We start from the raw sequence: 14959 nt of genomic DNA on the forward strand, positions 1-14959 counted from the left end.
ACAATCAACATATGAGAGCGTTGTGTCATTAATTTAAGTTTATATCTGATATAATAACTGTAGAACACGTGTACATGTATCAACTTGCTTTCCTTTTGTTTTGTCTCGTCTCTGTAGCTGATGTCTTGTAAACCCATGTGAGCTTGAACTTGAATATTCTCACATGTCAATTGGGCTTATTTTAAGTTCCCACAATAAACGCTTTGTCATGTGCATATATGTGCATGTTTGTGTGTGTGTTTGACAGGTGACCAGTTTGTGGACAAAGGAAGGGTCAGTAGGCAAGTGTGAACTTCTTTCTTCCCCCCTTGTCACCCTCCCTCTGTCGCACACACACACACACACACACACACACACACACACACACACACACACACACACACACACCAACGGACATTGATATGCATGTTTACATACATGTACACACTGATGCACACACACATATATTCACCCAGCTCTGTGAGAGGAGAAGAGAGGAGAGGAGAGGAGAGGAGAGGAGAGGAGAGGAGAGGAGAGGAGAGGAGAGGAGAGGAGAGGAGAGGAGAGGAGAGGAGAGGAGAGGAGAGGAGAGGAGAGGAGAGGAGAGGAGAGTATGAATGGACAGATTAATCAGATTATAGCACAGACACACTTAAACAGCCTGTTCTTTGGATTAGCTACGGTCCTGCCTACTCCCTGTCAGAATAAAAAGTGTGTGTGTGTAGAGAGGGAGAGGAGAAGAGAGTCAAAGAGACAACATATTTTCAACATACACGGTCGCCCATAAAGTTGGAATAATTTTGTTTTCAGACACATTCCTCTTTTTATTTTCTATTTATACACATCAGTAATCACCTTTGACCAGGTGCAATGAGATTGATCAATACAATTTTAAGAATATATGCACTTTATCTATTAAGAATAAATCACATTGTCACAATCATTTCATGAGAAGAAGTAAAAAATGTTTTATTCCAACTTTATGGGCGACAGTGTATATATCCTGCAAGTGTTCACTACTGATGTTTTTATTGCTGTTGTTAACATGAACACTGTCCATGTTTGTGTAACCTTATGACGGGCGTCTTAAATCCTGTAATGTATAGGAGTTTGGTGAATGATGGAATAAGTTAGATATTTGAAAGAATTAACAAGATGAAAACAAAATGGTTAGTGTTTGGCTAGTATAATAAGTATAAGTACCCTATGAAACTAAAAAACAAGTCCATATACACTTCTATAATGTATATTTTCACCATGAAGAAGTTTCGATTTCTCCCTCAGAAGTTCAAAGAGTTCTGTTCTTTATGTGCAGCAGGGAAGCATATGGCAGCCCGTGACCAGGGCTTTGTCTGACTATTGACACCAGAGAGATGCAGAGAGGGAGGATGCGAGTGTGTGTGACTGTTCGGGGCCGGAGGACAGCCTAACAACAACAATGGACCAGCTTTAAGCCTGTCTCCTGTGATTTTCCAACTCAGCGAAAAGCTATTGTGGCGCTGAAAAAAAGTTAAGTTAAAAAGCTTAGCATGGTATGTGCTAACAACTGCCTGCCGCTTGTGTAATACAAGCAAATAGTTTTTGAGCAGTCACAGTCGCAGTCTTTGGAGGGGCGACCATCCCTCTGCTTACAACTACTGGGCAGGTCCCTGCTTCTCTCTGATGGTCTGTGCAGATAATTTACATATATGTCTTTGTAGCAATTCATAAAGCAATAAATTAACTTATTTCATAACTATACTGGTCATTATTGACTCTAACTTGTGTGTGTGTGTGTGTGTAATGTGCTCCATGTCGACACTTAATACAGTTTGTCGTCTGTAATTGAAGTAAAATTCTGATCATCTGTCATCCAATTTCTCTGTCTTGTGTGTGTTTATATGAGACTGCAAACCAGATGAGTTTCTTTGATGACTGCTTCTACACTCCCAGTGGTCGCTAAATGACACACACACACACACACACACACACACACACACACACACACACACACACACACACACACACACACACACACACACGCACACACGCACACACACACACACACACACTCAATGTAGTCAGGCAGGGGCAACCAGGACTAAACCCAGACTGGTGGTTTTTCTCTCCAGCTATAAATAACCCTCTGCTTAAAATACGATCACACACACATAAAACACACACAAGCACTGATAGTCATGTACAGAGGCTCATAGAAAAAACATTCATTCGCAAGAAGTTTGTAATATATACAAACATATGGAGTCATGCACATATAGACACACACTCTCTCTCTCTCTCTCTCTCTCTCTCTCTCTCTCTCTCGCTCTCTCACACACACACACACACACTCTCACACACACACAAATACTCACACACAAAGAGATGCCTCTGGCCTCAGAGTAGGCTAGCTAAGCGGTCTATGATTATGGGGTGTGTCTTTGTCTCATTTAGTGGTTCCATGAGGAGACAGTCTTCTGCTGCGTCAGACGAATACACGCGCGTAGACACACACACACACATGCAAATACCAAATACACTATCACTTAACACAAACCCCTCAGCTTGAATTTGTTAGGTTGTCCTTTAGAGGAACTGCAAATGTAAAAGTGTCTCTGTACAAGGATAATCTTTTGGCACATGGCTTACTCTGTCAGCCACAACTTGTGCATTGTAGAAAAGAAAACTCAGAACATCGAAAAGGTGAAACAGAGAGATGAATCAAGTGCTATTTTTGTCATAATCAATGTTTTAAGTTCTTTACTACATGCCCAATCAGACATTAGCAAAATGCACACACAAACACACACACACAATTTGCTGACAGTCTTCCTTACATACTCACCTACTATAAGTTAGAGCATGAAAAATTTTCCAGACGTACTACAAGTGATGTTGCAGTGCTGTGTCTGAGTGTGTGAGATGTTTATAAATGCACCAGACAGAGCAGAGGGCCAGACAGCTGCTGAGTACTGGGAGCTCTGGAGGAGAGAGCTGGGAGCAGAGCCGGAGTTTCAAGACAAACAACACCTGCCTGTCACACCGGATTCTGCTCTGATACCGGAGTTGTTTATTGACAGAAAAAAAGTTCACTCTATTTTCTTAATTTTGAGCAGCAGCAATAGTGAGTGCCATGTCTATTTCTGTGGCTACAGATTAGGCAGATTATAACGGTTTATATGTAACAAAGTTATCATGTCGTCATATTAGGTCATGTGAGAGAAGGTTTGGGAAAGGAGCTTGGGAAAATAGCATTTTGAGACTAAACGTACTTCTACCAAAATTAAAATTTTCGGATTTGAATGTATATGGAACAAGCTGAAGCTACAGAGTGACATAAAACCTAAGAAAAACAGGCAAACAAAAAAGTGGACTCACCCTTGAGGAAAAAAACCAAAACAAATGTAATTATGACACACCAGATGTCCTATATTTCATTCCTTTTTTTTATTTTGGAAAAATATTGCGCTTTCCAGTAATAAAAATGACAGGCTCTGTACATACGACTTCTCTCTTAAATACAACACAGTCACAGTGGTCTCAAGTGCCTAACACATACATGCATACATACTTACTTACATACATTATCTGCCAAATAAAAACAATCCAAATTAAATTACGACAGGTTTAACAAAAAAATCACAACAAAATGGGAACACAAATAATTACGTAATTAAGTTAAAAGAATACATCTTTCTTTAGATAACAAATAAAATAAAAACAGGAAACAATTATCCTAACCAATGGCAGGCAGGGTGATGGTGTCCTTCAATTGGCTAATAGTGGAAGACTGGGGGGGTGAGGGGGTTGAAGGGAGTGGAAGTGGGCAGTGCATACATTGACACCACACACAAGCATCACCTCCTCTGTACACACACACACGCACACACACACATGCACACGCACGCACGCACGCACGCACGTACACACACACACACACACACACACACACACACACACACACACACACACACACACACACACACACACACACACCTCCATAGTGCAATGATGTCTTGGCAGTTAAGACTAATCCTTTATATCTCGACTTGGAAACCCAACAGCATCAGAGGTTGGTACAATTTTGCAAACTATGCAGCAATTTAGACAATTTTGTCAAGCAATGGAGTTGGAGAAAAACTGAACTGATTTCAAACAATGAATCCAGGAAAGTCTGTAATTGTAAAAGCAGCCAAGAAATGAACCTAAATTAACTGATAAATTTATGATAACACTTCCCTTACATTTTGTTTGATTAATTTCACTGACTTCCCCATTGTTTGCTCTCTAATGTTGAATGTTTCCTAAGTCGGACTGCCCAAAACATTGCCCTGTGTATCACAACCTTCAGGGGTCAGGGGCCACTATGGCCCAACAGGATCCATGTTGGATCGATCTGCAGTCAATACTGGAGTCTTCAGTTCTCTTATTTTCTGCTGAGAACCAGCTCAGCCAACACTGTCTCTGTCAGTGCTGCAGAGTTAAAGATGTACAGCTGCTGTTCAACTGCTTTTTTAAATTTTCTTGAAGTGAGATTTGAGGACTTCTATAGTTGATACTACTTCATCCTCTACTCTGCAGCACTGCGCAGAACATGAACTGTCCAATACCTACAGCTTTTACACTGCATTGTAAAACCACAGCACATAACAGTACTACAACAGTACTAAAAAAGTTCTCAGTACTCCAATGGTACTACACTGTTCATTCACTCAGTACTCCATGGTACTACAATATCATCTGTCAATACTCCATTGTTTATTAGGAGAGAAGAGTTCATAGGAATTTAATCGATCCTGATGCGAGCAGTAAATCTTCTGTTCTTCAGCTGACAGACACAAGTTTTTCTTGAGCAATCATCATTTGACTGCATGAGTACACGATCAGCACTGTTTCTGTACAAAGTTTTGTACTAGTGCGAGTGCTAGTACTAAGTCTCCTGGTACTGGAGTCAGCATTAGACCTACATCCATTGAAGGTCAAATGTCCAGTATCTTCACCCGTAGTACTACTGTAGTACTAAGTCTGTGCCAAGTGGGTGCTGACTCTGCGTTGGCTCAGTAGCACCTTGGCTCAAAGTCCTCCGGTGAATCCCAGGGAACAGCAGCAAACAGCAGGAGTAAAACCTCCCGGAGACTAGCTGAGCTCTACTGCTCAGGGCTGGTGGGGACCGCCATCAACCAGGGGAAACTGGTCTGGACTGGTATCATACCTACAAAACAGAAAAAAAGGTAATTATTAAGTGTGTTTTTATATACATTCTCATTAATATTCTATTTATGACATCATATTTATTAAGTAGTTCTATTAATGTGTTGATTCTCACCTCTGTGGCGATGATGCACTCATCTTTCTGGTCCGACATGACGTAGACGGACTGGTATTTGGTGTCGGTGGTACTCTGATACTTACTGTCACTGGGACAGTGGTATTCAGCATCACTGGTTGACTGATATTTGACGTCACTGGTTGACTGGTATTTGACGTCACTGGTTGACTGGTATTTGAGATCACTTTCTGCATGATAGTTCAACTCGTTGGATGACTGATACTTTGCTTCGCTGCAGCTTGGTGACTCTTCAGCTTGGTGCTTTTCTGATGCGTCACTGTGGGACAAAGAACGCAAACAGATTCAGAAATGCTGTCCTGACAGTTGCTTACAGTGTACTTAAGGCAAAACATTTGTATTTTTACACCTGCATTTCTCACAAGCTTACTTTCTAGGCAGTATAGATTTGTAAGTATTTATTTTGGCAGCTTTGTACCTGTTTTGTCTCTTCCTATATCTTTCCTCTGTGTCAGACTCATCCAGCATTTCACATTTAACCTCTGGCTCGTTGTGCTCGTCCTCTTTACACAGCGACAGCTCCTCTGGCCGGAGCTCATGGACCAGGTTATACTCCACGCTGGGGTAGCGAGTCTTAAAACCATTCTTTTCTGATCCGTTGAGTCCATTGAGCCCACTGATCCCACTCAGACCACCCAGTGACCCAGTGAGCTCTGGATGGTAATCCGCCTTCTTATTGGTGTTTTTAATTGACATTGTCATCATAGCACCCAGCTCCTTGTCGCTGCGGAGACAATTGTTGGTGGTCGTCAGGTTGTTCATCGTTTCGTGGCTGTCACTATGGACGCTGTCACCGTGGTGACTGTGCCGCTCCTGCAGTTTGACCCGAATGTAGACCACCAGCACGGAGCAGCCGATCAGGATCACAAGAACAAGGAAGACGCCAGCGCACACAGCCGTCCAGGGGAATCCACTGTCATCATCTCCCTCTTCTTCAGCAATTTCATTGTCTGGGGAATATCGCCTGTCCGGTCCATCCACCACCGGCTGACCCCTGGGGACCTCTGGCAAAAGGAACTGGCAGTTGTGACCACCATAGCCAGGCACACAGGCGCACACATAGCGGCCACCACGCTCATGGCAGGTGGCTCCGTTATGGCAGGGGTTGTGAGAGCAGCGAGAGATGGGGTAGCTGCAGTTTTTGCCAGTATAACCTGCAGAAGAAGTAAAGTTTAGGAGTCTAGAAAAAAACTTCTTGAAAACTGCATAAATTACAGTAACATAATCCCAAAAGGCCAATTTTGTGTTCAGCACTGACATACCTGGAGGGCAGGTGCAGGTGTAGCTGTTCACTCCCTCCTGGCATGTCCCACCGTTCTGACAAGGGAAGGACAGGCAGTATCCGGAGATGCTGCTGCTGCTGTCCTCACAGTTCAGACCTGAAAATCCATCAGGACATTGACAGAGGTAGGAGTTCACCAGATCCACACATTCTGCGCCTACACAGGGAAAAGGAGAAGATACAAACAGGTTAGTCCCTGGATATTTTGATTCTAGGTTTAAGTTTAATAGGTGAAGGTACAAACACAGAGGACAACCTACCATTTAAACAAGGGTTGGACGCACAGTGATCGATTTTTTTCTCACAGTTGAAGCCAGCGTATCCCATTGGGCACTGACAGAAGTAGCCACCTTCTGGGTTGTCGACACACTGGCCACCATTGAAACAAGGCCCATCTGCACAGGTATTGGCACTCAACTCACAGTTGTTGCCATAGAAACCAGGTGGGCAGGTGCACTTATAGCCATTGTCATTGTCCTATATTGGAAAAAAATGTAAACAGCGGTTACTTACAAGCCCATCTCCATGAACATACTTTATTTTTATTTACACACTGCCTCTCTCTCACTCATCTTCTCTTAATTGATACTCACAGTGCAGCTGCCTCCATTGCGACAGGGATTTCCAGAGCATTCATTGACCTGGACCTCACAGCTGGCACCTGTATATCCAGGTAGACAGGAGCAAGTGTAGCTGCCCTGGCCGGTGTTGGTACAGGTGGCTCCATTAAGACAGGGTTTATGGTGTGTACAGTAGTTCAGATCTGGAAACAGCAATAATAACGAATATTAATTAAAATACTATGACACACATTTAAATTGTGAATGTATGAAACAATTAGGGCTGATTGAGTCCTGACAAAGTAGTAACACTCAGTAAACTCACCCTGGTTGCAGAAGAGCCCGCCCCATCCCTCCTGGCAGTTGCACTGCCAAGGTTGTTGGCAGGTGCCATGGAGGCAGCCTGGGTAACGGATACAGTCATCACAGTAACGCCCACTGAAGCCCACACGACACCTGGGAACACAACATTAATTAAATCCTGTTAATACCAAACAAAGCCACAGATCAGTAAAATTAATTTCATGAACATATCTGAGTAACATGTAAGTTGTGGGAAATTAATTTTCATTGTTTCATGACTTACTTGCACTCTCCGGGTTTATCACAGAAGCCGTGTTCTTCATCACAGCCAGGAAGACAGATTGCTGCAGAGAGGGAAAAATAACAGGTGAGTCATGGGAAAGCTAGAGTTGGAAACATACGTTTGCACTCCATCAATCTCCCATTCACACAGAGACTTTTCAAACTGCCACCTGCCTTTCTGGTTGGCGGCCCAGCCTCCTTATCTGTTTGTCTGACATTCAGGCTGTCTGGCAGCTTTCCTGTCTGTGCATTTTCTTTACTTGCCCACCCGTCTGTCTGTCAGTCTGTCAGCAGTCACTTTCATTCTCTGTCTCTAGTTTAACCCAGTGATACAGGCCCAATAAAAAAAAAAATAGTACTTCTGATGTGTGGGCCGGTGACTCATGTTTGGTGCTTAAAGACACTCAAAGACCAAACTGGAAACTGATTTGGGATTTTGGGGGATAATCAGGGTCATCAGGTCATTCCTGATTCAGATCAATACAACAGGCTGTTGTTGGGTTCTTCACAGCTGCACATGTTTCTGGACTTTTTACCTTCCAGACTTAGCAGCTATGGCAGCTTTGGACACCAAAGGGGGAACCAGCCAACAAGCCCTCTCCATTAACATGGTTGCTCTCCAACACAAAAGCGTCCCACACAAAGCCTTCTTTCTCCCCTTGACTGTGGGTCAGAAGTCCCTTTTCTCACCCTTGGCCCCTCTCCTCCTCTTCCCTCCTCCCTCTGATCCTCCTCTTCTCCCTTCCTCTTCCATCCTCCTATCTGCTCCCTGCTCCTCCTCTCTTCTTCTTCTCCTCTTCACCATTTTCCTTTCCTCCTTTTCCCTCCTATGCTCCTCCCGTCTCTCCTCACTCCCCTTCTCCTTCCCCCCAGGGCCAGCTGGTCTGTGTGGAGCTAACCACCAGACAGCTGCTCCATTGTCTCCTCTCACAGAGCAGCTGCCCCCTCCACAACAATACACAACCCCGCTCGGCCAATCACCAGCCCAAGTCACAACAATACAGGACCCCCACTTGGCCAATCGGGGAGGAGGTTTGGGGCGAGGAGGCCCTATAGGTCTAATGGAAGGCACGCGGCGTGTGAATTACTGAGGAGCCACTGCGGCTCATTAGAATGGAGGCCTCTGGTGCTATGGGATAACTAACTGACGCCTGTTGCACACGGGCCCCGCATTAAGAGGTGGAAAAAGTCTCTAAACAATAAAGATAGGCAAGTGACTGTTGGGGAAACTGTTGGGGGAACTTTGAAACTTCAAACTCTCTTTAGTTTTGACAGTTAGATAATGACTTTTTAATCTCTCAAAGACAAAACTAATGCAATGCATGCATTTATTGAGGCAGTTTACTGGGATCAGACACTCTATGTAAACACCATCACCTATTACTCATGGGCTGCTTTAGCTTATCTATTTCAAAAGCAGCTGTCAGTGAATTTAAAAATTAACTAGTGTAATACTACTAAGGTGAAGCAGGTGTGTTTTGTCTCTTTTATCCCCAAATGTATGCCCTTCTTCCCAGTGTTAGATCAATAAACAAAACAAACAAACAAGCAAAAAACGTACGTTCAGTGCAGTACTGTCCCTTCCAGCCAGAGTTGCATATGATCTCTCCACGCTCGCCACAAGTAAAGTGTCCGAAGGCATCATCTCGGGGCCGACAGAAGACAGAGCATCCATCCCCATAGTAGTGCTCGTCACACAGGAAGCGGTAGGCGTAACGCAGCTCTGTCCTGCCAGCCGTCTGCATGTCCTTGGACCATTCCTCTCCCACAGTCAGGTGACGCTGAGTGGTGATCCTACTGATCAGACGCTCTGGATTGTCTGGAAAAGTCAACCACACAGCTTATTATAAGACCTATGCTATTATTGTTGGTGTTGTGCTGCAGAGTAAGGTGCACATTAGACCCTGTAATTGTCATAAACTATTAGTTGTATCCTTCTTTTAACTTTGGATTTCCAATCTTTACATTCTCTTTGATGCTTGACCTTCTATAAAAAGACAACACACACACACATGGTGATATTTTTGGAAGCATGTCAAGACATAGAGGCCATGTGACATTTTGTTTTGGGAAGACGGTATTAAAAAAAACTTTGCAGTGGTTCCAATGCAAATCAGACGTGTATGCTCTCTGAATTAAAAAATAATAAATAAGTTTTGAAGTGTGCCCTCATTCTAGAGTTTTTTTTTTAGCTTTCCATTATCTCCACCACACACAGACACATTCCTGTGCTGTGGTCAGTTAGTCATCATTAGTGCCATGATAAGAGCAGGACATAAAGATAACGACAGCAAATATCCCACCACAGGAACAGATTTCAAGTGACACCTGCAAAAAGTATGGGTGGCCTTTGAAGAAACCTGCAGGTGGGTTTGTTTAGTATTGTGACATAGAGAAACTGATAAAAGGTAATGCCCAGATAATGACAGGTTGCTTGAATTTTTGTAGAATGTTGAATTTTGCAGACCACATACCTGAATGTACAGCTCAATTAACATTTCATCTCTTTTGGAAAGCATGTTTATGTGTGGAAAAGAAGTAAATATAATTTTCTCTTTAGAAGATCTTCAGCTTAATGCCCTAACATACAAGTATACTTTGTGTTTCCTTGTTTAACACTAATGACTGAGCACTAAGTGAAAAACATGCTACTGAAAGAAAACAAGGCCACCACCAGCCTTCTGGCCTGTCTTTGAGTTACACTGCTGCCTTTCTGCTTCTCTGGCTGTCACCCACCTGTTGTCAGGTCGTCCAGGGAGTCAGTGTGCAGAGCTTCAATGATCAGTGAAAACGTCCCCTGAGGAGAGACAGAGAGAGAGAGTCAACAGCTGCTTGGCCTGAAGGTTTCCCTCCCTCCGCAGGGCAGCAGAGGGCCATTAGGAGGCCTCCCAATAAACTTCACAGCCTAATTCCCGTGTTGATTAGGGGCCTAATAAGGGCTACTACCTGCTCCCTTTTCACACCCCTGCTACTATCACACTCTGACACCGCCGTAAAACCAAACGAGGCGGAATTTCACGCTGCGCTGCCAATGATGTGCCAACTCAGTGGATGTTAAATTTCCCACCACGCCGGGTCGGAGGAGAGAGGCGTTTGGTGAAAACACCCCCTCACCCCACCCCCGCCACACACACACACACACACACACACACACACACACACACACACACACACACACACACACACACACACACACACACACACACACACACACACACACACACACTCCTCCCCTCCCGGTTTTATCCTACCAAAGAGCACAGAAATACTACAATAGCCCCTCTCACACACTGCTGACAAAGACCCTCACAAGTGTTGAGTTTGGGAGCATCTGTTGCGTTTTGCACTCTTCAAAGCTAATATGTCCCTCTGGAATAAGACTATAATAACTTCACAGTCTACCCTGGGTTTTCAGCAGCCACCCCTTAAAATGTGACATTAATCATAACACTCATAAAACTATTTAATAAATGCCCGATTTTACGTTGCTATTTATTAAGTGCCATTTGTCATCAATAAAGCGTTAATATTAAATAGACAGTACATGGGCCATAAAAGATGTCAATGAACACTTACCGGCCATGTGAAGCCGAAGTTAAAGCGGACAGGGTTGGTGAAGCTTTCCGCGTTGGTCTCCGGAACCTGGAAGGAGTTGGAGCCCAGGACGGGAGTCACAGCCCCGCCGTAGGTGCAGGGGGGCTCGGGGGAGACGCTGGCTTGGTAATGCTTCAGACAGATCCGAAAGAAAGTCTTGCATTCGCACTGCTGGTGGCCCTGTGAATGAGTCGAGCCTCCCGGGCAGCAATTGGCGTTCCCCGTCACCCCTTTCTTGTTGAGAAACTCCTGCAGCTTCAGCTCAAAGACTCCAGAGCACACAACCTGTGGAGTGGAGGTGACACATAACACAATCAGCCCCGCGTGTTTCCATACAGATACATTTAGGATACGTGTGGAAATGTAATGTGCAAAGTATTTGGAAAGTTTATACATCTACAACAGTATGAAAACACCTACAGAGTGCGTTTTAATACATCCAATTTACAATAATTAGACCTACCTGGCAGGTGAGTAGAGAGAGAGTGACAACCAGGAGCAGACACAGGCGTCCCATTGTGTTGACAGCCCTTCAACAAGCAGTGAAAGCTCCACAGGTCCGTGCAAGCCCGACTCAAACAATCATGGAGAAAGTTTAAAAAGCTTTCCGTTATGTCACAGTCAAGGTGAACTGTTAACGCGCAGGAGAGAAGATGGATTCACACAAACTTTCCCTTATAGGTGCGTCTGCCTTTTGCCCCTCTATTCTCCCATATACGAGGCACGAGTTTCTGACAGGATGGAGAGAAAAAAAGGTTTACAGTGTAAAGTAATCCTCAACAGAAGGATCCCCTTGAAGAAGCGTGAATGAAAATCCCCGATGGAAAAAAAGGACAGTTAATTCCAATCAATCGGCGTATCAGTGCGCAGGAGGAGAAAGAGGCAGCTCTCGATGGCCTTGTTTATTTTTCCACTTGATTGATAATGATATGCTGATCCGAAAAACAGAAAACAAGTCTCTGTCTCTCTCTGCCTCTCTCGGTTTAACAGTGCGTATGTCTGATGGGTGTCCTGTCCTGCACAGGGTTTTATACCGGGCCAGCAGGCGAAGGGTAATAAGATGCAAATGAGCCCCTCTGCTCCTCTTCTTCCCCTCCCTCCCTCCACCACCACCACAAGTCCGCCCCGGGGCCAGCACAAAGAAAGAGGAGGGGGGGGCACAACTTTTCTAAACCCCCCTCTCTTTCTCTCAAAGGGACAGACCAAATGGCTAGTGAGCTGTTAAATGTGCAACAACCCCTTGCTTCCCCTGATGCCTCCCTCCTCCACAACGCAACGCGCAGGGCCCAAATTTACATTCCGACAAATTCTTTAACCTCTGCACGAAATCCTCCACATCGCAGCATCAAGTGATTTATACGCACGGCAGCCAGTCAGACGATGGCTTCTCATATTTGGGGGTTAATGGTAAAAGCCTCGGCTGGCCTACTCCCTGTTGCCCAGCCGGCCAGCCAGCCGCCCCAACTGCGCTAAAACGACCATCTGCTCCGCCACATTCCTATGGTGTTACCCCTGCCGTGGGTTTCACATATTCACCCCCGCAAAACAGGTTGAACTGTTATTATGACCTTATCTTTATTTCTTGGTCTATGCCCTACACCTCACCACGAGTGCGCACTCATCATTCACATATTATGTCATCTAACATGATTAGAAACGACTAAAGTCTGTCATGTCTGGCATAAAATGCAAGACTTCTGATCAATCAATTCATGCGTTGTCACTTTAAAAATAAAATCCTATAACTTAATACTATCACTTTAAGGTAAATTTAGAGTCCCCCACGTGCCTTTGAACCGACTGTATGTTGGTAAGGCAATTACTTCCCAAATTCACATTGATGGTAAATGTTTTTACTCCTAAATTATATTTTGAACGGCTTTCAGTGGATGAATCCCTGCTGTACGTGCTAGTGAATTATTAACCAATCCGAGTGCGCAAAGAATAACTCTACATGGCCACAGGCGAACACACCTACAACGTTTTCATTGCATGCCTGTGTATTTCCCTTACTCGCTCTTTGGTAGAGGCAGTAAAAAAGACTTGGTGGTGTGTCACTCGCGTGGCTGTCATTAAGGGACTTTGTGAGGAGAGGGAGGGGGAGGAGGATGAGGAGGAGGGAAGGCATAGAGGGAATAAAGTTTTTTTCTTTGTGCTTTCAGCTGTATGGTAATTGGGCCGGCAGCACCTGCTCTCCCACAATAATACAACACTAGAGAGAGAGAGAGAGAGAGAGAGAGAGAGAGAGAGAGAGAGAGAGAGAGAGAGAGAGAGAGAGAGAGATAGAGAGAGAGAGAGAGAGAGAGAGAGAGAGAGAGAGAGAGAGAGCATGGCCTGTTGCGTAAACAGTAAACTTACAATATGTCTGATGATAAAATAGCACAGTTCCTGCGTACTGAATACAATCACAGCAAATAAACTGAAGCTACCACAGGCAGAGTCCCTATGGAGAAACATTACCCTGACTCTACACATGGCTCCACTGTCTTATCTACATATCTGTGTATCAACAGAAAAATGTGAGGGAGAATTCACACTTGTTGACACAATGCTATTATAAGCTTGTCTCAGGTTGCGAAGTCACTGAAGAAGTTAATATAACAAGATTAATTTCCACCTTTAACTAAACATAAACAGCTGCTATGGTCAAACCATTCCTCTCCTATAATGTGATTAATCTAAAGATATGAGATTATGATTTATAGCAGGTCATGGCAGTTAATGAAATTCTAATAATTCACAAATCTAAATGGATCTTTTACAGGCTTAAGGGAAGAATTTCATTAAAAAGAAACACTGAATGAATACATTACAATGCTAATGTGTTTACCTGCAGCTGCTTTTTCCCTGTGAGATTAATACTAGAAGTACTTAATAAGTACTTCACAAGAAGGAAATGACAGGCTAGAAGAGAGTTGCTGATTGGACAGGATAGTTAACTGACTTGGTGCCACTGTTGTCAATCAACTCATCCCCCAAAAAAGCTATGGGACCCAACTTCTTACTTAATGTGTTGGTGAAGGCAGTGATGCTTAATGTGCTTTATGAGAAACCAGTGGCTCTACTGCAGAATAACACAGATATTTATATATGTACACATTTAAGCACACTCATTCACAGGGGAGGGGGCTTAATTAACAACTCTAAATGAGGCTGCTGCCTTGTATCATTTGGCCTGCTGCTGTCCCCAAAACAAGGCCTTCATTCACAGCTCAAAGCTTTATCACTGAGGATAGACCTTCAGTCAATGACATCCTCATACAGTAATGATGCACTGTGCTCATTTATGCCTTGCTGTGTTTTAAACCTGGTACCACTGCAGAAGTTTTGGTGATCAACAGGTTGGCTGTAATTCTCCCTAGGTCAGTGTATGAAAGACCTTCGCCTAAGGTGGCTGCGTGTCCATGATGTGCTCTTTACACCCCTTGAGGCCGATTGAAGGGCCTTAACCTTAAGCTTTAACACTATTATCCTTGGCTGCCACGGTCTTTCCAGATACCCGTATGTGTGTTTAGCTATAGGACGCTGCTCATTTCATTTAACCAGTTGATTTCAGCCGCCTCTCAATAGCCTACAATGCTCCTATGTGGCGTGGCGTAAAATCCCTCTCTCGAAACCTTTTATTTACACTCA

General features: G+C 44.0%; 1 protein-coding gene across 1 annotated transcript; it reads right to left on the reverse strand.

The window, feature by feature from the left end:
• Positions 1-5164: 5164 nt before the first annotated feature.
• dld (deltaD) lies at positions 5165-11843 on the reverse strand. The gene is made up of 12 exons (XM_062428071.1): positions 11790-11843; positions 11309-11611; positions 10469-10529; positions 9294-9551; positions 7734-7794; positions 7473-7603; positions 7181-7350; positions 6848-7064; positions 6568-6744; positions 5724-6459; positions 5285-5564; positions 5165-5170 (listed from the first exon to the last, which is right to left on the reverse strand). The coding sequence occupies exons 1-12, from the start codon at positions 11841-11843 to the stop codon at positions 5165-5167; spliced, it is 2454 nt and encodes an 817-aa protein (XP_062284055.1).
• Between the last annotated feature and the right edge of the window lie 3116 nt (positions 11844-14959).

Source organism: Scomber scombrus, chromosome 1, assembly GCF_963691925.1.
Source record: "Scomber scombrus chromosome 1, fScoSco1.1, whole genome shotgun sequence".
NCBI classification, from domain to species: Eukaryota; Metazoa; Chordata; class Actinopteri; order Scombriformes; family Scombridae; genus Scomber; species Scomber scombrus.